Consider the following 26,627-nt stretch of genomic DNA (forward strand, 5'->3'; position numbering starts at 1 on the left):
AGTGGGATAAATTTCCTGCTGAATTTCTACCATATTCACCATTGGAGGTCCTTAACAACAGTCAACGTAGCTGTCAGTCGGGAGTGAGCAAGATTGTGTTTTGGGACAGTGAAATTTTGGAGGTCCCTACAGTTTCTGCAGCCCCTCAAAGACATGGAAGGCTTACTTTCACACTTATGGCTCCTCTGCAGTGCCCCATATACCTAGCTACAGAAGTCTTGAGGCCCTTTTGGATCAGGAATCTACATATGTTAAGAATTTCCCATTGAGCTGTTGCTGAGCAATATGAAACATTTCTTAGTCCCACCACACTGTCTCCATATAGTTCTCACTACCAGACTAGGAAATGTCTAACTTCTGTGTCAATGTTCCTATTAAATCACAAGACTTAATCTGTCCTAGATGAAACTGGAAAACTTGCCTGTGACCTACAATCAGCCATTCCAGCCTTTGCTTGGTGACCACCTGGCTGGCCATGTGGTCACTGAGAAACACTGTACATACCACAGTTCTGACACAGTCTGGCTTATCCCAGTAACTACCTTGTCAAACAAAGCACATGGCTGCCTGCTAGGACTAACATTTGAGAGATCAGCCTCTAATTTATTTATTGCAATGTCAACACCGAATAACTTAAGCATATTTTCCACAGATGACTACACACTTTTTTTAACACGCTGTTTCATGTCTGTGTGCCACTAAGCATTCCAAGATTTTTTTGCAAGCTGTCATATATTTTTTCGGCATTACATAATCATTTTATCCATAAGCTGCTAGTGGACTTTTTATGTGTCTCCAGAGCAAGCTCTATCTGCAAGCCTCTTTCTTCCATTTGTCTCAGCTACAAACCCCAAATTTAAATATCTTGTGAGTGAACCAGTATGTTTGATGATATGAGGTTCTCTGTCAATTGTCTTATCATCTCACCGAGAAGCACTTAGTACTAACATCTGATTGTGCTTTCATACACTTACATCACATCTACAAAAGAAGAACTGGATTTTTTTCCCTTGCAAATAATTTCATTTTCATAATCATTGCTCAAAGGATCTTGAAACATCTCCCAGTTGGATTCCTAATGAAATATTGCAGAGGTTGCTTTCTGACAGAGTCCTAGCTTTTGCTCACTTCCACAATATTATCTTGTTGCTACTATCATGTGCCTACATTTAGTCATCTGATCAGTCATACAGATTCAGTATTACTTTCAAAAATCCAGCAGAATTACTTGCATGTTAAAAATGAGTCATTTGTTTGAATCAGGGTCCATATCTCTAAGAACACCTAGAAAATCAGTCTTGACATAAAACAGCTTTCATTTAACCCATACTTTTGCTAAGTTGTGGCAAAAAGATTTATCTAATTGCTAAATATTTTGGTGATACATGGACTAAATTAGATTAATTTTAAATTTAGAGGGGTTAAGGTACAGTTTTCAGATTAAGATAAAAACTAGGCAAAGCTTTGGATTCAAGTCACAGATAAGCAAATGTTGGCATTTTCATGCAGGTGTAGTAGTTTTCAGTAGTTTTCATCAAGCAGATGAACTATTGTAAAAGCAAGTTGGTAAAGTATTTGAAGAGATACCTTGTGAATGGAAATCAAGGGGCTTTATGCAGGTCTAGCAAAAAGCACAGGTCCCTGGGTGTATTTGAATTCCTGATATTTTTTAGAAAACCAACTCATGTGTTGCCAGCAATGATGTGAAACTCTTCTGAGCCCAACTTGTTCCTGCAAGTATTTCCCAGTAATAGACTTTGGGAAAAATTACTAGACATGGGATTTTTTTATTATTCTGCCCACCCACACCCCCAGTCCTCTCCCACTCCCCCAAAACAAACAACAAAACCTGAAAACAAACTAACCCCAGAATACTGGATCTCACTAGTGTCACAATACACTTTTCTGGAAGCTCCACAGCACTAATAGCTCCATCATTTCTCCTTCAGAGACAAAGTTGTGTGGTGAGATGTATGTTCTCATCTCCAATTTCAGTCTTGGCAAGCCCTGGGTTCACTTATGAGAGAAGCGGCAAATCTCCTGCTGCTCAGAGGCCCTGCTCATACAGACTGAGATGACAACTGCTTAGCTCGTGTTCTTTGCTGCTTCAACAAGACCAGGAGGGTTATCATGTAGTGATTTAAATATTTTTGTCATCAAACCTCAAACTCACTAGAATAGATCAGTAGAAAGAGAGGGTGCCACTTACACAGAAAATTTCCTGATGCTTCAACAGATGTAGTTCAGTCAAGATGCCATCTTTCTCTGCTTTTCATCCAGAGGTTCAGGGAAGGGTAGAATTTCCTGAATTTCCCTGTAAAAGGATAGGGAATTTTAAAATATTTCTGATAATAGCTGGAAAGAGAAAGGCTGACAAATCTTCTCTGAATGTGATGTCTTTCTTTTCTCCCATCTATCTTGAGTCAGGGCTGTTAAATGACTCTGAGCAGTATCAAAGAAGAAGAGCACACGTCTGTGGCGTGCAGCTGCTACTAACTCATTCTGAACGTGTGATCTGGAATGAATTATGAATAGTGTGTCATGTAGACCGCCATTTCCTAGAAAACAAACCCTGAAGTCACTGAAACTTGACTTGCAAAAGCCCTGCTGCTTCCACTGCCACCACCCACTTTTCTTGTCTATGGTCCAAGAGTGCTGTCTCTCTTAGCAAAGACTCAGCCAAGGTCTCCCTTCCCAGGTCCCCACTCCAGACATATATTGATCTGAACAGTGAGCAGACATAAATTGGCAGACATTCCCAAGCCCCAGAAAATTTACTATCTCAATTAAATAATTAAAAAATAAACAAAGGATGATGCAAAAGATGTGGACACACATGCTTGAAAACTAAGAATGTGTCAATGGTACAGGTTGGAAAAGAGCCTCAGTATCTGATTTCTGTCCTGGTACTTTCATCATTAGCCTTCACTGCCCATCTACACGGAAGTCTGGATATTCCAGGCACCACATGAATGAATTCTAGCGGGTTACCCAACATATCTGTTTAATACTAAGCATAAAAAAGTTTCTTATCTCAAAGACCAGATCTATCTCAGAAATGGAAGGTAAAGTGCTGTTTTAAAAACTGATTCCCAGAAGTAAACAGAAAAACCTGTGTATTTAATACTGTCTGGTCCAATTCTCAGACCTTTTTTTGAAGTGAGCATAGCTTCCTAATTCTCATGTATTAGAAGATCTGTTTGGGTTTTCAAGGCTGTTGGGCTCTTGTTTTCTTTCCACACTAAGTGGAAAGCTGCTGGCTAATTATTCATGAGTGGCTACATCTGATTCCATTACCTTGTTCCTTTTACAGTTATGCAAAGCCCATGTGAAATATTAGTATTCTGAATTAATTGGTACTTCATATTCCCACTGCACTGGCAAAAATGGCTGGGTTAGACATAGGGCAATGGAGAAATCTAGAGAAGCAAGCACTTGAGACATAGATAGATAGATAGATAGACAGATAGATAGATAGATAGATAGATAGATAGATTTAATCAGAGGCAATATAAATTAGATTATTAAATTCTCCACTTATGGGCATGACATCTTCTAGACTCTTTCCAAATAAACTTAATAAAATATATCCACTATTAACAGAAATTATGCAGGAGAGTAATTTCTTCTCTCTCCAAAATGAAGACATTTTAGTGTAAATTATATTCTAATGAAAATCTCCTCCTTTAAAATCTCACCTCTGTCTTCTCTTATGGCCTCTGTGGTTTTGGACAATTTGTGATTTTTCTTTGCTAGTATTAGAACCAGGAAAAAAAAAAAAGGTGATGGCAACAGCATCTCCAGTGTAATAGAAATCATTCACGTGTCCAAACAGAAAAAAGAATTTTTATCACTTTAAACACTTTACCTAGGTATTTTCTTTAATTATACAAAAGTTTGGATGCCATTATGTAACTCAACAGGACATAAAATCACTTCCTAAAATCCTCACTCCTTTCCCCCAGTCCATTCAGATCCTAGGAAGAAGAGAAATTCTGCTATAAAATGTAAGTAGAAAGAAGATTAAGAACCACTAAATTATACAAGATTAATCCATTGGTTTGATTAGTTTTCAGACCATTATTAGTGAAATAAAAAGAGACAGACTTATTTTCAAAGACAATAGAACATGTGTGAGTGCCATAGTCTTCACTAGATTTTATTAGCATTGCCCATCTCTGGATTTGACAAATTATCATGTTGGGCATGATAGGTGATCTCTGTTGGCCTCTGATGGTGTGCCAGAGAGAATTCTTTTTTTTATGCCTTTGGTAAGAATTAATGCTGGTCTACCTAGAAAAGCATACTTGCTGATTTTTGTGCTATTAGATTTTGCTTACAGTTTGCTAAATCTCATATCAGATAATTAACAAAGAAAAACATTCAGAAGAAAAAAGGGGTGGGGGCAATATGAATTGGGTATCACAAATATAATCTATGCCAATGATATATTACCATTCATTTAGAGTAAACTGCTAAATTTCTGTGTACCAAGCAGCTGCTGCGGATAAATCTATCAGAGATGGGTGTCAGTGTATGAATCATTGGGCATGATTCTCAGGCATTTCTGCACTTCTTTGGATCAGCCAAGAGACTGAGGAACTGTAATGGGACCTTTATTAAAAGACTGCTCTCCGCAGTCTTCTCCTTTCAGCCTGTGCAGTCATTCCTCTAAAACAATAAACAAGAGCCTTTCAATATTGAAGCACGGAATGACTAAGGAGCATTTTTACTTCCAAAATGTAACATAGGTTTTAGGACTAGATAGTAATTCAGCAGAGATAAACAAAATTAAATTGGAGAAGAAATACTGTGATTCTTCCTGTCAACACCATTACTCAGACATAGTTTTATGAAATCTTGAAAGCAGACTCCCACTTTCAAAGCTGCAAAGCATACAAGCACATGCCCATCCTGGGAAAGGGCTCTAGATGCTGTTAAGTACCAACAGAAGGAAGCAAAGGCTTCACATTCATTTAGGAGGTGCTTCCTGCTCTGCTGAATTAAGGACTAAAATCTCTCAATTTCCCTCTGAAGCCACGGTGTGCCTAAACAAGGGCTAACAAGAGAGATCACGGGCGTGATGTTCTCTGCTGATAACACTGTTATCATGTACCATTGCAGAGAACTCAAATGCCCTGTCAGAATTGGTTATTTGTTCCCTTTAATACAGCAAAACATCACGTTTCAAGATACTTGTTGTGCAAGGTCAGCCTGAAGGTTGTCCTAAGCAGGAAAAACTCACTCGGGAGGTATATTCAATATACACCAAGAGGAGAATTGCATTTTGAGTCAGCATAAAGAAAGGGGCCATCTTCACAGTGCAAAATGGTTTTATTCCCCTCTCTGCTCCTTATCTGTGAGTGCTACCTGACTTAACGAAGTGTCAGCATTTCCTTCTGCCGCCTGAATTCTCAGGGCTCTACAGCTACGTAAAAAGCTGCCCCAGGCTGAAATAAAGCAGACATGCTAAGGCTCCTAGGAATATTTTCCTGACTTCTTGGTTCAAGATGCTTTTGTTTCTCCTTTTACTCATACACAGACAATTAAGCTCCAAGTGTTACCAATATCATACACAAAATTACTTTGACCACTTAAAACACTCTTCACCTTATTTTTCAGGTAAACTGTTGATATATTAAAGTCAGTAACATTTAGATAAAAGCATGTAGAACCTGTACACATTTATATAGGATCACAAAGCACAAGACCAACACCAGCTGGTATTTTTTTAATCACTTTTACAGATGGAGAAACTCTGCATGGAGAAATTTCCCTATTTAACAGGAGAATGTCATAAAAAGATAGCTCTAGTCCTGCTTCTCCATTTCTCTAATCTTCATATTGTTTATCTCCCAAATACATTAGGCATTGATTTTAGCACATATCAGCAGGTATAGTGCTGTGAGAACCTGAAGCATTTAAGGGAAGGTACTGTTCATGGTTTTTTTAAATCTGTGACAATGGTTCTGATCTCTTTGGCAACAAAAATGAATCTGAAAAGCAGAAGAGCCTGTTTGCTTCTGTATCCTTCCAAGCTTATTTGTTCTTACTGGGCAAACACTGGCACAGGCTGCCCAGAGAGGCTGTGGGATCTCCAGCCTTGGAGATACTCAGACCTGGACCAGGCAAGAGTGTCCTGATCCAAATTTGAAGTTGTACCAAACGACCTCCAGAGGGCCCTTCCAACCTAAAGAGTCTTGTGATTTTATTCTCTTCCAGTTTCTCTGTATTTTATTAAATGGTTCTCCTCAAACTGTGGCAAATCCATGCTATATGCTAATATAGAATATAATTCTGCAGTAGGTCTACCCAGGAAAAGAGACAGAAGGAACTTCTTGATTGCAGGAATGCTTAGGCAGATTGAAGCATAGGTTATTTTTATCAGGTCTGTTCCTTTGGCAGCAATTTTGGTTAGATTGTTGCAGTGCATTCACTGGCAACAAACAGTTAGAAGAAACTAGTCCTTTTTAACCACTATTCCAGCTAAGCTGCTGAAAAAGAGACATTATGAATAACAGGACATTAGAAGAATACTTGAATAATATTTTAATTATCACAGTTGCTTATGCTCATGAAGACAGTGAAATATATGATATCTCTTGTCAAAGTGACACACAAAACAAACAAGAAAATAACAGATGCAGGGAATGAAATGGAAAAAGGCATTACCATTACAGTTCCACTCCAACACAAAAATAGACTTAGATATATGCAAATTACTTAATTGATTCAAGGAGGATGGAGCAGAGGAACTGTGGTTACAAGACCTGTGAATTTTGGCCTAGCTGTACTGACTGTACCCTTCAATTATTGTGGAATACAACAAAGAGATCTCCTTTAGGCTGAGGAAAGACTAAGAAAAGCTGAGAAAGCTGGAGTTGTTCAACTGGGGAAGAGAAGGCTCCAGAGAGACTTTGTTGCAGCCTGTCAATAAGGGGGCTTGTAAGAAAGGGGGCTTATAAGAAAGATGGGGACAGACTTTTTAGTAGGGCCTGTTGTTATAAGACAAGGGGTAATGATTTTAGACTGAAAGAGAGAAGATTCATACTAGATGTAAAGAAGAGGGTTTTTTACAAGGAAGGTGGTGAAACACAAGCACAGGTTGCCTATAGAGGTGGAAGATGCCCCCTCCTTGAACACATTCAAGGCCAGGATGGGTGGGCTCTGTGTGAACCGGTCTAGTTGAAGATGTCGCTGCTCATGGCAGGAGGATTGGACTAGATCATTTTTAAAGGTCCCTTCCAGTACAAACCATTCTATGATTCTCTGAAAAGCAAGAACTGAAACAGAAGAAGAAAATGTTCATAAGATAACCACTCATTGACTTTGGGGGCTGCTACCACCTTCACTGTAACTTGATGAACCAAATTGTAATCCAGCATCCTTCAAAATAAGGATTCATGTAGTTCTGATACAAGTCTCATCTTGTGATGAGAATCGCTTCAAGAAAACCATGTCTGGTAAAAGCCAACAGATCCGTCTCCTTTGGGATCAGCTGACAGGCTTACCTGAAACCTCTTTCTTACCCAAAACCTCTTTCTTACCCTCCCTGTCCCCCTCTCCCAAAAGATCTGGAGAAGGGAACTGAGAAAAGAGGCGTTTACTTTAGGAGAGCTCAGTTTGGTATGTGACTGTTCTCAGCCTGCCTCTAGGATTTGGCAAGAAAGTCTAATGATGCCAAACAGGACCCTGCTCCTTGCTGTAGAGACCACTTGAGACTGCCCCTAGTATTTACTAGCCCCTTGCTGAGATCTGAAAATACCTCGACTGACACTCAGCTGGGAACAGGAGGCAGCCACTGACACAATGTTGCAAAAGGTCTTGCATGGCAATTGTCCCAGAAGCTGTGCTCTGTCTTTAATACAAGGAAGTAAGAGAAGACCAAGTTCAGGAAAGTAGAATTTCAATATGTCCTTAACCTTAAATCCCAAACAAAGCTCTGAGATTGAAATGCTTGCTTCAAGTTACACTCACAGTAAGGTGCTATCTGTATAGGAATGGATTTTAGCATGTACTTAAATACTTCTCTCCCTCCTAGTTTGAATGTTAGGCTTTCTAGGTGAGACTTGGCATCTTAAGCCCACAGGCTTGGCCTTATCTTTAGTTTTAATACAGCCCTTGAATATCCCTAATGTTTCAGAATCAAAGCCCCTGTACTAAACCAACTGTTTAACATTTCTCTCATATCTTTCTTTCCGCAGTATGTGGCATTTGCCTCCTTGTTCTTCATTCTGGTCTCCATCACCACCTTCTGCCTCGAGACCCATGAGAGATTTAACCCCATTGTGAACAAGACAGAAACTGAATTCATCGGGAATGACACCCAGGTGCGGCACTACAGGGAAGCAGAGACTGAAGCCTTTCTCACCTACATCGAAGGTGTCTGTGTGGTCTGGTTTACATTTGAGTTCTTGATGAGAGTCACTTTCTGCCCAAACAAGGTGGAATTTATCAAAAACTCTTTGAACATCATTGACTTTGTGGCCATACTGCCTTTCTATCTAGAGGTTGGACTCAGTGGCCTGTCTTCCAAAGCTGCTAAGGATGTCCTGGGCTTCCTCCGCGTAGTCCGTTTTGTGCGAATCCTGCGAATTTTCAAGCTGACCCGCCACTTCGTTGGGTTGCGGGTCTTGGGACACACCCTCCGTGCCAGCACAAATGAATTCTTGCTGCTCATCATATTTTTGGCATTGGGCGTCTTAATCTTTGCCACGATGATCTATTATGCCGAGAGAATAGGTGCTAAACCAAATGACCCTAGTGCCAGTGAACACACACACTTTAAAAATATCCCCATCGGCTTTTGGTGGGCTGTTGTCACCATGACGACCCTGGGCTACGGAGACATGTATCCTCAGACTTGGTCAGGCATGCTGGTGGGGGCCCTCTGTGCTCTCGCTGGTGTGCTGACCATTGCCATGCCTGTCCCTGTCATTGTGAACAATTTCGGAATGTATTACTCCTTAGCTATGGCTAAGCAGAAGCTACCAAAGAAAAAAAAGAAGCATATCCCGAGGCCACCCCAGCTGGGATCCCCCAATTATTGTAAATCTGTCGTAAACTCTCCACACCACAGTACTCAGAGCGACACTTGCCCACTGGCCCAAGAAGAAATTTTAGAAATTAACAGAGCAGGTAGGAAACCTCTTAGAGGAATGTCCATCTGACCGTTAACCTCCATCCTGCGTAGTGATTTAAGATTCAGCCAGACTGCTTTCTTAGAGCAATGGGTAGCACATTTATCCATTCTAGTCCCACCATCACACAGTGAATAATATGTGTGAAGTCTAGGTTGCAGGGACAAATGGTACAGTGGAGGCTGATCAGCAAAACTAAAGATGAGAGCACGCTCTAGGAGCCCAAACTTTGGTCCTGGTTAAGGGCATACAAGTCTCAAGATATTTTGAAAAGCTGTTACATCTAGTGGAAGAATTTTGAGAGTTCTACAGCTGTGTTGCTGGACTGTGTAATGCATTTCAGAGGCTCCTGAGAGCTGAATGCTTCATAGAGCAGAGTAGGAGCCAAGTATTCAGCAATTACAGAGTTTCCTGACAAAACAGGGCTGGAATTCGAAACAGCCAGATGCTTTCTCATTTGTTCCCATTTGGGATCTTTCAGCTGTTTTAAATGGCAGATATTGTACATCTCATTACAGAAACTAGGTGCCTAGTAAGTTGAAGGGACAACTATACCATCATGCATATTCATGAGACAATCCAGTCTCTTTCTGATGATTAACTGCAAAGTAGAACAACAGCTCAAATTCTTGACACTAATGCAAAATGACTCACTCTGAGACAAGACTAGACGTAAGGATGTTTATTCCATGGCATGCAAATCAAGCTATTCTATAATATTCCACTAGAATTTAGCATTTAGAACTGTGAAGAATTTTGAACCACATTTCCTAAAACATGCTCCTTTTGCAAGTGTGGGTTGGTGAGTTACAGCTCTTTCAACCTTCTAGCAGCAAAGGCCAACTGGAAAAGGTCTGACTGGTCATTACAGGCTGGTTTGGCCCAAACAGAGATCGGCTCATGATATGGTATTCTTATTTTTAATTATAGTGATTCATGTTAGCAATAGGTGAAACCAGAGTAAAATTAACCATACTAATTCTACTGGGAGGGGGGAGGGAAATGGAAAAAATACTAGTCACCATGGAATATATTATAATATCCCATGGCTAGTGGTTAATTATGGGAATATCTCAGTTTTATGAGACTCCTCCTATAGCACACAAAATTACGGGGCTCCAATTTGATTATTTAAACCCCATAATCTACCTCTACCCATGGAATACCACTATTTATTCTATGGCGTAATTTGAAAGTAGATAACCATGTTGAAAAAAAAGCCAACTTCATTTTTGGCAGATGTTCCAGCCAGGTAGACATCCTTCAGCCTATTCAGAATATCCCCTGTGTTGTATTAGATAGAACAGATTGCCAGCCAGTTGATCTTTACTGACATATAGTTCAAATGAGGTGTTTTGAAAGAATTAGCATATACCTATGATGGTCTTGTGTTATCATTTTTTTGCTTTGAAGAAAATTCTAATTTGTTACTCATTGTGAGTGAGGTATTCTCTCGTCATCTCATAGCCATGCATGTTGATGTCATTGTGAGAAGCACAAAGAAAGTGAGACTTTCCTTTGTGTGTGACTTCACCAGTGCCAATGCTAATTTTGGAGGGGAAGAGCTGGTGGGAATCTTTCTCTTCTTTTCTATTCTCTTTTCTCTTCTTTTGTTATTTCTTTTCTCTTTTGTGCAACTATGTAAAATCCATTTAGAAGGTTAATAGCTTTCATTTTGTTTTTGTTAAAGGCTATTCCATTGCAACAGGCCAATCACAATTCACGTGACTGATAGACTGTACCAATTGTATCTTTGGCGCCTAAGTGATGGATTTATCATCCATTCCCCTCAGGTTGCAAATGCTTATCACAACTCATGTCCAAGCAGCAAACTTCCTCATAAGTAGATGTCTTTGTGGCATCACACATGAAGAGGGAAAGAATGCACAACACTGTTGCGTGTCTCCTACTGTGAGCAATATGCCAACTACTCAATTGTAATTTGCAAGAGATGCCAGACTCTGGAGTACTTTAGCAGTTAGCTACAGAGTGACTGCTCAGAAATCCCTTAAAGTTCCTTCCATTACCTACCCTGGTCCTCTCTGGGAACTAGAGGACTAAGAACTCTACGAGTTCAGTGCAATTCCACACTGGTATCCTGAGAATACGTGTAATATTGGTTCAATGTGGAACTGTTTTGCCACCACCAGGGCTCTAAAATCAGCTGTTACCACAATATCTATGAAGTATTGATAGTAACAGCATCTTATCTATTTCTGCAATAATTAAGAGAGATTATTTTTATATACATATACAAGCATATATATTTTAAGAAGTAACGAAGCACACTTATACTTCAGCTAACAAAATGGTAACACTGTAGCTGAAGATCTGTTTCTGAAAATTGTTATGCACCATTAGCAGCAAAAAATATTGTCTGCATCTTTTAGCTTCCTGATAGGAAAAGGTCTATATGTGTCCAGGAGAAAAATGAAAAATAATAAGTAAGATCAGAACCAAACTGTTAAAACAAGATCTGCATTGCCTTGGATGTTGTTTCACTTCTGTAATATGAAGCATTCATAGGCACTGACTTGTTCCTGAAACCATCACCTGCACATTATATGAAAACAGAGACTCGCCAGCAGTGTTTCCCATACTGTAAAATACTTGGATTTGTTAACAGCACCTAACTGTAAACAACAAGTTAAGATTGCACTAAGAACACAGAATGGGTGCCTAACATTTCTAAAATAATGCCTGAGTTGACCAAGAGATTTCTTGTAATTTTTAACTGTAAAGCTTCAGTGTGACAGTGTCTAGGTCACATAAGATCATGTAATTTGTATCTAATACATTATTTAATAAAAAAAAAAAGCTGCTTAGCTGTTCAGGTGTAAAGGACATCACATGAAGTTATTAATTCCATATATTATTTGCGGTGGAGTGATTAAACACTTCACAAAACAGGGATGAGTATGAAGTAGTTCCACATATGACTATCTCTCTGTAGCCCTTTCATGCCCCGAGTCAGCAGTTCACATCTGTTCTTGGTCTGTGCATGCAGGGCCAAGGGGGCTCTACATGAGCTCTGCACAGCCACAGCCCGGTGCCTCCTCCCAGGCTAAGGAGCACTTTCCTGGCACAGACATAAAAACAGCAGAACTGTGCCCACAGGCTGCACAGCTGCTTCCAATGATGCTATGGTCATTTGCAGGCAAAGCAAAGATGCTCTGAATTTAAATTCTGGTAGGTTTGAATTAATTTTTTTTATTGTCCCCAACACTCTCAGCAGCTCGGTCCTGAGCTAATCTACACCTGGCAGGAGGGCATCTTTAATTAACAGCACTTGATTTTAATTCAATATAAAGGATGTCAGAGTTTCATTCTACCATACCTTCCTGCAGCAACCCTTCCTGCTTTCCATCCCATCTGATCCCACCAATGAGTGGCTGGGAAAGCAGCAGAGGGGAGGAAAGGCACTTCAGAGTAGAGAATGGCAGAGCTACTGCTGCAGGCAGGCCTTCACAGGCAGCACTAAGTAGAGATTTCCTCTATACAAAACATTGCCTTCAAGGCAGTTTTTACACCCGTAAATCCTTAAGATACTCCTTATATAGTGCCTGGAGGAACTGCATCTGATGGAGAGTAGCAGATTTCACCTGAACAATCTGACTAAAACTCCTTGACCTGGGGATATCTCAGACTATAGAGGACCATGTGTCCCCTCATTTAACATATACACACCAAGTTCTACCATCTCCATGTCAAACTATTGACTTTGTCTTATTGAAGTGTTGTTTACAGGCCCTGTTCAAGATCAGGGCTTCATTTTGGCAGCATTTGATGTTTGTCAACCACTATACTACAATCAAATACCCAACAGACTAAGGCAACAGCAAAGAGAAAATGGAAGTAATCGCCAGTATTTTCATTTGACACAGAGCTTAACTTAACTGACCAATACCACTTGAAAGGTCTGTGGCAAGGCTGCTAGTTGAATATAAATAAATAAGCATATAACTAAATCAAGCATAGTCTGCTGTGCTGCAGTGTCTTTTATCTAAAGGCTTCTGAGTCTTTTAAACAGTCAGTATCATAACAGAAGTAAAAACCCCAACAACAAGCAAATAAACAAACAAAAAAATCAACCCCCCCAAAAAAACCCAAGGGAAACAAAATTTCCTTCAAACAGAAGCAAGACAGAAAAAGACAGTTTCAACCACTTAAATTTGGCTGATTTCTGTCCCAAACCCCACACTGTCCTACAGATATAAGTAATTTAATTCAGTACATAGTGAAATATTTTAAGGTGCAAGTTTGTAAGAAAACCTCAAAACATGCAAAACAAATAAGGAAAGCTCTCAATTTCATTTTAAAAGTGTTGCTCACCTCCTCAGTCACTTTCTGCTGTGAGCTGTCTGCTTACCTGCAGGATAGGTTGACTGCAGGTTACATTTTAAAGTTGTCATTGGATGAAGTAGTGAATGTGATTTTCCAACACTGTAAAAGAAATTTAGAATATGACTGGAATTTATAACTTCATTTGATGCCTACAGTACTGTCTGGTGCCATAGAGCAATGGTCTTAAGAATACATCCATAGTACATAAGCCCAAGTGATTGATTATTTGGGGTTTGTTCAGAGATCTACCCCAGCCTTTTATTCTTTGTATATATATATATTTATAACACCAGCACACACAGTGTTTATATTGACTTTAATATGGCCAAAATAACAATTTCTGACCTCTTTGATCCCCTCTGCATGCAGCTTCACTTGAGCTATACTCCAAGGACGTTGTATCGTCATATGAAAATATTGTGTAGCCTCTTTCACAGTGCATTATTCATTGCATAGCTGTAAAATATGGGGAAAAATTACTAGAATTCAGGCAACTAAGAAGAGAGGGAAAATGTCTGTCATTACTAATACAGACTAGCTTCAGAAAAAAAAATGTGTGGTTGTTTTACTTATCTGCCCCAAACCCAATTTTCAATAACGCACTCCTAGACTATCCCTATGTCTGAATACTAAAAGTAAATCCAAGTCTATCATTGACAGAGGGAAACTACATAGTTGCAGTGACTCCAATGTACTCCATGGTCAGATGAACTGGAACAAGCTGTGATGTTAGGAACCTATTATTTCAATGCAATTTCCTGAGAGAGAGCTGATCTCCTTTTAAAGAAATAGTGTGCAATTACCCATTCCAGCTTTATCACTTATACTTTCTGAAGGAGCTGCTCTTTTCTCAGGGCTTCATTTTTCATCCCTTCTGTCACCATAACCTAAATAACCTGTATTCCCTGTGCAACACACCAGTTCTAACGTCAGAAGTGTGCTGAGCTCTGTAATTCTAGTGCCAATGCTCAGTGGGAGCTGGGAACTCTTGGCAGTTCTTGTCAGAGGCCCATTATGCTGCCTAACATTTCACTGTGGTTTGTGAACCTCAGTGGCTTTTATGGATAGCAAAGAATTGTTAAAGCCTCAGGTATGTAGTCACTGTGGTGGTCCTTCAAACCACGGGGAAGCAAATCCTCTGATCAAATGTCTTTGAACATTATAAAAAAAATTTCATCTAATTTTAGTGTCATAAAACCTTTGACCCTCTTGTAACATGAACAGTAGGCAGCAAAGTAACTGCTAAGAGTTTAGGTCTGTTTCAGCTCCAAAAACTCTGATGTTTAAATGTGTTGGACATAAAAAATACAAAAAGACAGTGAAAATGGTAATAGGGAGGTGTTTTTTCTTTGCTCACTATACTTAGCCTTCCTAGCCTTTAAAAATCCAAACCTCCTCACTTCAAAATAGCAAATGAGGTAATGATTACATCTTGATATCACTGACGATGGAGTCCTTGGGATCCAATGGAGAAAGTGTTAGCAGCTCAAAATAAAAGGAATAACACTCAGTTCCTCTTATTTAACTTAGGTTGCATTTGCCTGAGGTCCCCCTTATATAGGAAGAAGAATCAGGCAGCCTCAGAGCTGCCCGATTCACTAATTTGCTCATTGTGATCTGAATTGTCCTATGGGGGTGTCTTTCTCCACAAAAGATCGTGGGTGACTGCAGCTCTAACTTAACATCCTCAGTTAAGTGCCTACAGTTATGTGGAAGCACCTTGCACCCTGCACCATGTGGCATTTCTGCAATCTCATAACTGTGGGTCACATGCAAAGCAGAACTTATAAGTAACATAACATAATACTTTGTTGTGCAATTATTCATCTGTCATTTACTGTAGGGATACAACTGGTGGGTGTCACTTGTACTATGGTGCTTGTTTACTTTAGAATTTGAGTAAAAGATAACATCCTCTATACCAAGTAATCTGAAAGCAAAAAGGAGGATTTACGAATTCAAGGACAGTGCTTTATGTTTCCTGCTTTTCTCTGGCACTAGGTGAGATGTGAAAAAAAAATTTAAAAATTAGAAAATCTTCCCACACAGACCCTGGCCAGAGCCAGGGCTGAATGTGTGGGGGGACAGGACTACACTATGCTGAAAAACAATTGCAGAAATAAATAATAAAATTTCAGATTTTTCATGCCTTAATAACTTAATAAACACGAGGCACTTTTAGTCATGGGAAAACACAGATACAAGCAGGGCAGCCAAATAAGGCCAACCTATGCCAATCCTCCAGCACAAAGCAGATGTAAATATGGTAAATCCTCTTTCTCAAGCACATGCCTGCCACTGCAGCTCCCATGCCATCCGGTGCAGAATGCATTTCTGGAACACAAAAGATGTACACTTGGCATCTCTTCCTTCTGCTTGACAAGTATGACTGGTGTTTCCAGGACAGATACAAGAAAAGGCACCTCTGTGCAACAAGTACATCTCTGCTGCAGTAAAATTAAACAGACTAGGTGACTTACCTGTTACTACAAAAGGCCAGGGGCAAAAGGGTGTGGGGTATGAGGTGCTAATTCTGTGCTCAGTCCACTTGCTTATATCCCTCTTAGATTGTACTTGCTGGAAATTTTCTTCAAGCCATTTGGCTACTTGCTTGTCTGTTTATAAAGTGAAATAACAAGCAATGTACCATTCCTGCTGTCACTGTTCTTTGTTATCATCCATATTCCATGTCTCAGACACCTTCCATACTGTACAGATCATCATACTGTATTCCTCAGTCAGAGCAGTAATATAAGATTGTAACATGACTCACCTGACTGCATTTTCCTGCAACCTCTACCTGATCTGTCAATAACCCTTTGCACTCTACAGAATATGGTGTTAGTGAGACTTCCAGAAGTTCAGGATAGGTATAAGTGAAACCCCAGAAGGGTCAGGATAAAACTAGGAAGGATCTTCCAGAGCTGTTTGCAATGCAGCATTTCCAGGAGCAACAGTTCTCAGCACTGCATTAAGCACATATCCAATAATGCCTGTAATAGCAAAATGCACTGGACTTACTTTACTAGAGCTCCTGTAATTCTCTAGCAGTACCAATAGGTAGGCAGCCAACATATCGTCACCTCACTTCAAGAAGTAGTACCTCTCAAGGGTGATATTCTCTGGGAGTGATGTTACTATGTTGGCCAAGTTAGTACTGGGAGAGACGGTTACCACCGTCACTGGAGTGCCTTTCCTGGGGGACACGGCTTCCTGGAGGGACCCAGGTCAACACGGTGGTGAGTAAATGTTGAAGAGGTAGGTTGGGTTGGAAGGATTCTGTGTTCTTCATGTAGCATACTAAATTCTGCTCTCGTGCCAGTGTAAAGTCCATCAGTGTGATATCTACTCAGAAGAGCTTCATAGCAACTTTCAAAATATGCAGTAATATAAAAATCAGGAAATTAATAAAGATACCTAGATAAAGATATTTAATTTAATGGCCTTAGAATATTGGGGTATCTAAAACTGAGTTGTTATGTAGGAATCTTAATTCTTTTACATGTTCTTCACATTTTCTCTCTTTTTTCTCTTTCTCTCTTTCGCTCTGTTTGTTAACATTTACTTGTTATTATTGTACGTTGCTTGCGACTTGTGTATGTTACAGAGTGTCACATTTTATTCTGTGAAGTTTTTCTCCAATTCCCATCAACCTGAGCTCCATGTTGGGCAGCCGAGGAGATTACAATACAGTTCTTTAATGCAAAGAACAAGGAATGTCACAGACTATAGGTAACTTCACTGAGCTTGTGACACAAAACCTGATGCGAGGTATTAATGCAAAGAGTAAGTACTTGGTATGAAAATAGAGCTACTTAGTTAAATTACTTTCTTTTTTTTCAGATAGTCTGCATGAGAAAAATTAATTTTCATTACTCTCCAGCAGAAAAAGCTCCCAAACCTACTAATTCAGGATTTTTGTCTCTGCCATTTTGAAAACCAGTGGTGCCCATGCCGAAACATAATTGTTCATTTTCAAAGGCTTAAACCCATGTTTTCTATGCTGTTCTTCTCTATGCTATACTTCCTTCCATACACTCCAAGTCATAATTTCATAATTTCATCATCCTTTGTCTGTGGTTTAATATATCTTCTCCATAATTCTTTTTCTAATTTAATATGGTTATATCCCTTTCACTCGAAGGACCTGATTTAACAACAACGAAAATAAGCCCCTACCCATGGGATCCACATTTCTTAATCCTGCATGAGGCTCTGGAGCCTATAAAAATTGATTTCTGTAGCCAAAGATGGTTTGGCACAGAAGCATAATTTTTACTTTGCTGAATGATGTCCCGAGCAAAGTATTTTGTTTACAATCTCTCCCATTTACCCCCCCAAACTATGTTAAAATAACAATAAAAAATAGCTGATGGGCATTTCTGAACATTTTCTAGAGAGACAGCATGGACTTTATTTCTTACTCTTAATTCTCAGAAAATTCAATATTAACTCAGAAATCACTATAGCCATGTACCGACTCAAGAAAGGCATATTTTTCTCAGTGTGAAGTTCCTTTACTACCTGATTTGTTATTATGCTCTGACCCTCTCTTAATCAGTGAAGAAGCACAGCAGAGTTTAGATGGAGTCTATCATAAAATTGAGTGATTTAGAGTGATGCAATTGATGATTGGCCAATGAATATTAATGGGCAGCAAACACTATCTAGGCAACTAAAACAGAAACAACTTGCTAACAGGAGTGAAATTTGAATTAAAGAGACTCAAAAGAGTTGGGAATTTAACTGTAAATATTTCCTTTCCAAGCAACATCTCAGAGAGAAATCACTGAATCACAGAATCATGTAGGTTGGAAAAGACCTTCTATATCATCAAATCAACCATCAACCCAACACTGCCAAGTCCACCACTAAACCATGGCCCTAAGTGCCACATCTACATGGCTTTTAAATATCCCCAGAGATGGAGATTCAACTACTACCCTGGACAGCCTGTTTCAATACTTGACAACCCTTTTGGTGAAGAAATATTTCCCAATATCTAATCTAAACCTCCCCTGGCACACACTTGAGGCCTTTTCCTTGTGTCCTATTGCTTGTTACTTGTTACCTGTCTACAACCTCCTTTCAGGTGTTTTTAGATATCAACAAGGCCTCCTCTGAGCCTCCTTTTCTCCAGGCTAAACACCCTCAGCTCGCTCAGCTGCTTCTCACCAGACTTGTGCTCCAGACCCTTCCCCAGCTTCGTTGCCCTTCTCTGGACACGCTTCATCACCTCAATGTCTTTGTTGTCGTGAGGGGCCCAGAACTGGGCACAAGACTCAAGGTGTGGCCTCACCAGTGCTGAGTACAAGTGGTCCTGCTGGCCACACTATTCCTGATACAAGCCAAGATGCCATTGGTCTTCTTGGCCACCTGGGCACACTGGTGGCTCATGTTCAGCCAGCTGTCAACCAGCATCCCCAGGTCCTTTTCCACCAGGCAGCTTTCCAGTCACTCTTCCTGCAGCCTGTGGCACTGCCTGGGGTTGTTGTGACCCAAGGGCAGGACCCAGCAGGCCTTGTTGAACCTCATCCAATTGGCCTTGGCCCATCAATCCAGCTTGTCCAGATCCCTTTGCGGAGCCATCCTACCCTCCAACAGATCAGCACTTCAGCTTGATGTTGTCTGCAGACTAACTGAGGATGCCCTTGATCCCTCATCCAGATCATTGATAAAGATATTGAACAGGACTGGCCCCAACCCTGAGCCCTGGCAAACACCACCAGTGACCAGCCACCAACTGGATATAACTCCATTAACCACCACTTTCTGGGCCCAGCCATTCAGCCAGATTTATACCCAGCAAAGACTGCACCTGTCCAAGTCACGAGCAGCCAGTTTCCGTAGGAGAACACTGTGGAAAACCTCTGCCTCGTCCACTAAGTGAGTCACCTTGTCATAGAAGGAGATGAGGTTAGTCAATCAGTATCTACCCTTCCTAAACCCATACTGGCTTGGCCTGATCCCCTGGTTGTCCTGCACATGCCACAGCATGATGGCGCTCAGGGATGATCTGCTCCATGACCTTCCCGGGCACTGAGGTCAGGCTGACAGGCCTGTAATTCCCCAGATCTTTCTTCTGTCCATTCTTATAGCTAGGCATCACATTTTCCAACTTCTAGTGAGCCAGGACTGATGACAAATGATGGAAAGTGGGCCAATGAGCACTTCCATGAGCTCACTCAGTACCCTTGGTTGGATCCCACTCAGCCCCACAGACCTGTGTGTGTCTAAGTAGTGTAGCAGGTCACCTACCATTTCCCCTTGCAATATAGGGGCTTCGTTCTACTCTTGGTCTTCCAGCTCATGGACTGGTACTCGGAGAACAACTGGTCTTACTGTTAAAGACTTGAGGAAAAGGCGGCATTATGTAGCTCATCCTTTGTCACTATGTTTCTCCCCCCACCCAATAAAGGATGGAGAGTCTCCTTAGCCCTCCTTTTGTTGCTAGTGTATTTATAGGAAATATTTTTTATTGTCTTTTATGGCACTGGCCAGATTAAGTTCTTAGTTGGGCTTTTGCCCTTCTATTTTTCTCCCTGCACAATCTCACGACATCCCTGTAGTCCTCCTGAGCTGCCTGCCCCTTCTTCCAAAGGTGATAAACTCACATTTCTTTCCTGAGTTCCAGCCAAAGCTCTCTGTTCAGCCAGGCTGGTCTTCCTTCACCAGCTCTCTTGGCACTTGGGGACAGCCTGCTCCTGCACCTTTAGGATTTCCTTATTGACTTCTTTGTCCTTCAGGATTGCCTGTCAAGGTACTCTGTCAACCAGTCTCCTAAACGGGCCAAAGTCTGGCCCTGTAAATCCAAGGTAGCACCAAGTCAGCACCAAGTTCTGCTGACCCTCCTTCTTACTCTCCAAGAATCAAAAACTATCATTTCGTGATTGCTATTCCCAAGATGGCCTCCAACCATCACATCACCCACAAGTTTTTCTCTGTTCACAAACAGGTCCAGTAGGGTAACTTCCCTAGTTGGCTGTCTAGGAAGGTGAAATCTAGGGATATAAAGTCAATAGATATTTTCAGATGACAAGCAGCTCTTAACTTCTCCACAAATCAAAGTAAATATCTTTGAATACTTGGATTCATACTCTTAACTTCATCATAATCATTTGCTTAGCACAAGAGGTATTAGGCAAAAGTGATGCTGCAAAACTAGGATGCAAAAAGGAATGTAAAATCCTTGCTTTTTTCTTTATTTTAGAATAAAGGCATACGAAAAATCTGTTCTTCAGCAGCCTCAGTGCTGCTCAACTTCCCACTTCCAGCTAATAGGCTTGTAGCTAAGAAAAGCTAGAGCACACCTCTGCTCCTGTAGCTTTCTGTCACTAACCCTAGAGCCAGGGAAAGCCATCATACCAAAAAGAATTTCCCATTGCCAGCATAATATGACACAGTACCAGCCCTTTTACATCACCAGAAAAGCGTGAGAGGACTGAAAAACAGAAGAGTAATTAACTCAGTGGACAACATACCAATTCCTTCTTTAGGGATCCAGTTGGATTAAAGGTCTCTGTTGTTAGGGACCTTGTGGAGATACTTCTTCATAAGACATTTCAGGCAGCTACTGTGTGTGCTAGGGTTACCAACAGGTTTAAAATGAGCAAATGAAAATGACCCTCAAGTTCTGGATGAGAACCAAAGGACACCCTCAACTGATCAGGAGTGGCACTAGCCACAGACAGTAATCCTAGGTTTGGGATCAGGACTATAAGAGCACAGTTGAGATCTAGACAAGCTTAAATTTTAGGTGTACATGGAGTTGTGGTGTGGAATGTAAATTTACTTAGATGAGGTTTCCCCAGTAGCAACCTCTTCATCTCTCAAGCAACTTACCTTCTCAGTTCTGGTCCTTCTTTGCACTCAGTTGCTCCTGCCTCCTTCCTGCCAGTCAACCCCTTACCTTATAACAGGGCTGCAGCTCCCTGAAGTCACTTGAGCCTTTGTGGAATGGCAAATGGCTGCTCAGGGAAGCTGTAGGTACTCCAGCTGTGTCCTTGTCTCTTTAAATCTTTAAACAAGGGTAGTTGGGAGGAAGATAGTCTCTGTTCTTCTGGAGGAGATTGTCAGTGACCTAATGTAACAAAAAAACCAGTACTATGTCTCTTAATTGCTGTGTTTCTGATCTAGGGCTGAGAAGACATCATCTTCTTTAGCACAATGTGAAAGAATCTGTCACAGCCCATGTAGTCTGACACTGACTCATAGGTAACTATACATGGGTACCATGCTATGAACTGTGGGGTTTCTCTCAGCCCTGTTTCAGTCAAACCTACAACCCCCCTATAACCTTCCAAGAGGAAGCAGTGTGAATTGCGACCATCCCTGGCCCACACCTCATTTCTGAAGATATCTGAAGTGAGAAGGGTAGACCAGGAACTTGTTTCTTAGCGGCAATTGGAGAATGCCAGTGTCTGCTTAAGGGAAGAGGACTGGGGTGACTTTCCCAGTGCAAGAGCCATTTCTGTACTAGTGCCTCATTTCCAAGCATAGATTGAGGTAATAAGTATATCATTGATACTCTGGACATAAGATGCAGTTCAAATAGCTGGAGATTCAGTGCCAGATCCTAGCTTATAATCAAAACTAGCAGCACTGGTAAAGCCACTATGACAGTTTGCAAGCAATTGCAAAAGATTTGCAAAAAAACTACAAGAGAGATGAGCCATGCAGCAGCAGGTACCCAGGCAGTCTCTACTGTGCTTCTCCACAATCAGCAAAGTATACTAATGCCAAATCCATCAGTTCTCCTAAGTTTTGCTTGGAAACACCCAAGGTATTTGGGTGTGGAGGCAGATAGAGATAGCAAATGGAGATGGATAAGACAGGAAAAAAAAAACAAGCGGAAGCCACACAAACAAGGTAGTTGAGAAACAAACTACTCACCTGGGAAATATGCTTTCTTTAGCCTCTCAGTCAAATCTCTGCAGGAGAATGTTTAAAGTTGGTGCAGCTAACTAGGTATTCACAGATAGGACAATTAGGGAGATAAGGTGCCAAGCTGAGAGTCAGAAAATTTTGTTGTAAATAACCTCTTACATAGCAGTAGGCAAGTCACTTCACTGTATGATAGTTTTACCCATCTGTAAAACAGAGGTGATAATATTGACTTTCTTCATGGAATAGAACCTAAAGAACAAAAAATGCTGTACAAGCCTAATTCAGATTCAGCTAGGGGGGATGGCAAGACTTGTGTGAATTTGGCAGGCCAGAATGAAGCCTTAGAATTTTTAAGCACCTAGAAGTAGTTGTCATCAGTATAATTAGACTGGTAGCCACCAGACAGCAATCGTTGCAGTAGGTTTGCTTCAACTGGAGTTCTCTCAAAGACAAGGTCAGTCTTGGAAAAAACAAACATGCAAATGGAAACTTGAGAAATCAAACTAAAATAACATAATTCCATTCAATCTTTATACCTTCTTCCTAAAGTTCAGCTCGTAGATCTGCTAATGAAAACAATGAGGACTTCTCATTGGATTGATGACATCAGAGATGTTTTCTTTGTTCCTATAACAGACTAATCACATATTAAATACCAAGTGATTGTCGTGTCCAGGGAATTAGGTGCTGCAGCCAGTGGTTTGGAATACAGCTACTCTAATTAACACTTACTTATATACACCAACAATAGATGCAGTCTTCTGTGTTGGCAATTTCTCTACTTCCTAAATATTTAGCCAAATTGTCATTGTGGATTAGCATTGTTATCCAGAATGTGAACCCTAAGGCATGGCCCATGCATGTAACGTTCAAGGGGCATTAGCAGAATAGTTCAGCAGTTTTTCCACATCTCCAGCTACTCTGTTCTCTTCCTCTTGAATAGAAATAAAATAACAAAGCTGTGGATTTTTAACAAGCATAGAGAAAAATTCATCAATGTGAAGGGACCCTGAGGGGGCTGCAAGAGCAAGTTCCAGCTCAAGTTGCTAGAGATTAATATGCAATTTAAGAAATTAATTCAAAGAAGGTCAATATTCTTGCCACTCAAGCACAACGGAGCCTGCAAGCTGCTTCCAAAAGGATCAATGGCTGTTACCAGTGAGCAGCCTGACCCACAACCACTCTGCTCAGAAAGGTTTTGAGCTCCTGAAATGGACCAATTCCCCCTCCATCATTAACAATTTAGTTTGCAAACCTGGGCTCAGGAGTAGCAGTGGGTGTCTCAGAGATTTCAGTGTAGAGCTCTGCTGACATAGCTGCCTCCCTCATTGCAGGACTAGAGCCATGAGCTTGTACCAGTAGAGGCTTATGAAGCAGCCCAGTTCTCTGCTCATCCCCAAGAGGACTGCAGCTCTCCCCAAACACAGTTAAGTGATTTTTAAATCAACGGCTCAGTACCTGCAATGTCACGGTTACTATGGCAGCTGTGCCAAGTTTTTGTGCAGTGGTATTAAATAGCAGTGAGTATTATGAACAGAAAGGAATTGTAGCTCAGTGGAACCTTACAACTTTGGAATCATATTGAAATTAGTGTCCACAAGTATTAAAATGCACCTATAGCTTTTGCCTTTTTTTTAACATATTGAGAGACCTAATTATTTCATTGCTCACAAAACATTACTACCTCCCTCTCTGGGGAAATAACTGGCTGATTCTGCACAGAGAAAAAAAAGAGGCAGAGGTGAGATCTGCAGAAAAGGCTGTTTATGTTGTGACAAGCCAGTGACATTTAAACAGGAGAAAAATAAAGGCATAGAATGCAATTACTAGTGCGTGATAGATGTGTCATATACATGTGTGTGTGTGTGAGTGTGCATGTCTGTGTGCAAAGCAACAAATATAACTTGAAAACACTTTTGCCTTCTACTCATGTATGTTGTCCATCAGAGGATCAGAATTATCTCTCCAAACCCTACCTAATGTTTTTTTTTTTCCTTGGGCTTGTTTTATTACTTGGTTTCGAAATAATTGAAAAATAAATGACAGTATTATGTAGCACTCAGAACAAGCTAGTATGTGAATCTAGAAGCAGCACTGAAATTAAGTCTATCTGTTAAGTTTGTCTTTCCTTAAAGACTTGCAGAATCACCCATTGCCTTACAGTGTCTAGGTAATAAGCATTGTGCAACCGAGGTGTAGGATGCTGCCAGTACCACTCAGTTAACATATCTCAGCATTTGTGGAGCTTCAGAAAGCACATTTTGACTGTTTTTCCTCCCTTCAAGCAAAATACTCATATCGAGCTGTGCCATATTTCGAGTATATTCTCAATACACTAATTTGCACTTTAAAACCCTAAAACAAATACTCCACTAAACAGCACTTTAAATTGTGTTATAAATGTAAAATCAGTCACACAGAGAAAACATATGATTCTCAGTCTATCCTCATGGGAATGCGTGGAGCAAGGTGGGAAAATTCGACAACCTATTTTTATTACTTACAGCCAAGAGTAAATTTTACTCTATCTAGTTTCCAAATTCATGGCCTGCTGTAGTGTTTTCTGTATGTAGTGTCCTGTGCTGGCATTGCAAATACTGTACGTGTTTCAGAGGAGAACATCAGAAAATGGATTGTTTTTTCTTAAATCCACGTTCTGCTGTTGTATTTCCATATGTTACATACTCTGTGTGTCTAAAATGTGTAGAGCCATTCTGCATGACTGATACTGGAAATGCTATAGAACCATCTCGGTAAATTTTGGGGAGGGGAAGAGCAGGAATTTCCCCCTCAGTAATACTGCACACGGGCATAAATCAGCACAAACAGAATATACTCAAATTCTAAAACACAACTCACAGTCCACTGCCTCTCCAGAGTTCTGAGTGACAGTAGGCTCCATGACAAACCAGTCATTCATGCACCATCCGACGTCATGCGAAAACATAATCTGATTTCTAACCGCAGTCTTCTGCTCGCAGGACTAGGAACCAATGCACGCCCGTTTCTGAAAGTGCCCCTCTGTGCGGATGTACAGGTGGCTGCTGTTACCCCTAACGTGATCACTTTTTGTTTCTCCTTCCACTTTAACAGACTTTATTTTATTTTGGTGCAGTGCACACGAACGCAGTGTCTAGGACAGATGTGCTACCTTTTATAGTGTCGCTATAGAAGTCTTTAGCTGTGAACCCTTAATTTGCAGCTGGAACTCTAATAAACAGTGCATAGTGTTTCAATAGCCTTCTGCTTATATGTTTGAAGATTCGAAACTGAATGGTGAGGTGGCCAAGGCGGCGCTGGCAAACGAAGACTGTCCCCACATAGACCAGGCTATTACGCCTGATGAGGGCCTGCCCTTTACGCGCTCTGGCACTCGGGAGAGATATGGACCCTGCTTCCTCTTATCAACCGGGGAATATCCCTGCCCGCCTGATGGAGGAATAAGAAAGGGTATGTAGCTGGGGTCCTGTGACCATGTAGATAGCAACCATTTTAAATAAATAAGAGAAAGTCAGCTGTAGCTGTAGCACGCGATAGTGCGCTTGCTGTAGAGATGCACGTTTGGGCTGGAAACCACCACCTGATGTCTGCATTTGGAGTTTCTAACCTATTTCTTTCAGAAAGAAAAGCCTGAGGAGCTGTAACTACCCCATGCAGCTATACTAGGCAGTCGAGTCTTCCACCCCAGCTGGTGTAGTAAGCTTTAGTGGAGGATGCTCTACTATGCCCTTAAATTAGCTGGTCCTCTAAGGAGAGACCAATTAACATTTCATAGCAATGAAGGTTTGCCACTTGGAAAGCTCACAGATCTTACCAAACTCTGAGGAGCACAGACTTGGAGGTGGCCGACAGAAGAGATAAAACACAAAAGCAAAACATCCTCAAGAAATGTGAAATGATTATTCGGCTACCTTAGCAGAACACTAAAACAAAATATTTGGGTATTCATAACTGCTTAGTTCAACAGAGAGAGGAAAGCATGAACATCTGTTGGCACAGGTGTCTTACAATTGAAAAATAATCCATCTAAAATCCTTTCATAAATAAATCATTATTAGTTAGTTTCTCAGACTTCCGACAGCTACAAAAATCTCAGAAGTAACTTGATTTTAGTTTGCTAATGGTCAGAATAATCTATTTAGCAACAGAAGTCAAATCATAAGAAAAAACCCTTCCCTTCTTAAAATAGGCTGTTGTGTTTAAATAATGTAATGTGAGGAGACCATACAAACCAAAATTAGAGTTACATCTATATGC

General features: G+C 40.7%; 1 protein-coding gene across 4 annotated transcripts in view; it reads left to right on the forward strand.

The window, feature by feature from the left end:
- Nucleotides 1-26,627, forward strand: part of KCNC1 (potassium voltage-gated channel subfamily C member 1) — a 127,679-nt gene that overhangs the window by 80,105 nt on the left and 20,947 nt on the right. For 3 of the 4 annotated variants that reach the window (XM_027651181.1, XM_027651182.1, XM_027651183.1), the window contains exons 2-3: nt 8,205-9,138; nt 25,632-25,820. In XM_027651181.1, coding sequence (XP_027506982.1) covers nt 8,205-9,138; nt 25,632-25,820 — 1,123 coding nt within the window. The remainder of the gene's footprint in view (nt 1-8,204; nt 9,139-25,631; nt 25,821-26,627) is intronic. The other variant, XM_027651184.1, reaches the window with a different exon arrangement.

Source organism: Corapipo altera, unplaced genomic scaffold (assembly GCF_003945725.1).
Source record: "Corapipo altera isolate COAL_440 unplaced genomic scaffold, ASM394572v1 78, whole genome shotgun sequence".
Taxonomy (NCBI): Eukaryota; Metazoa; Chordata; class Aves; order Passeriformes; family Pipridae; genus Corapipo; species Corapipo altera.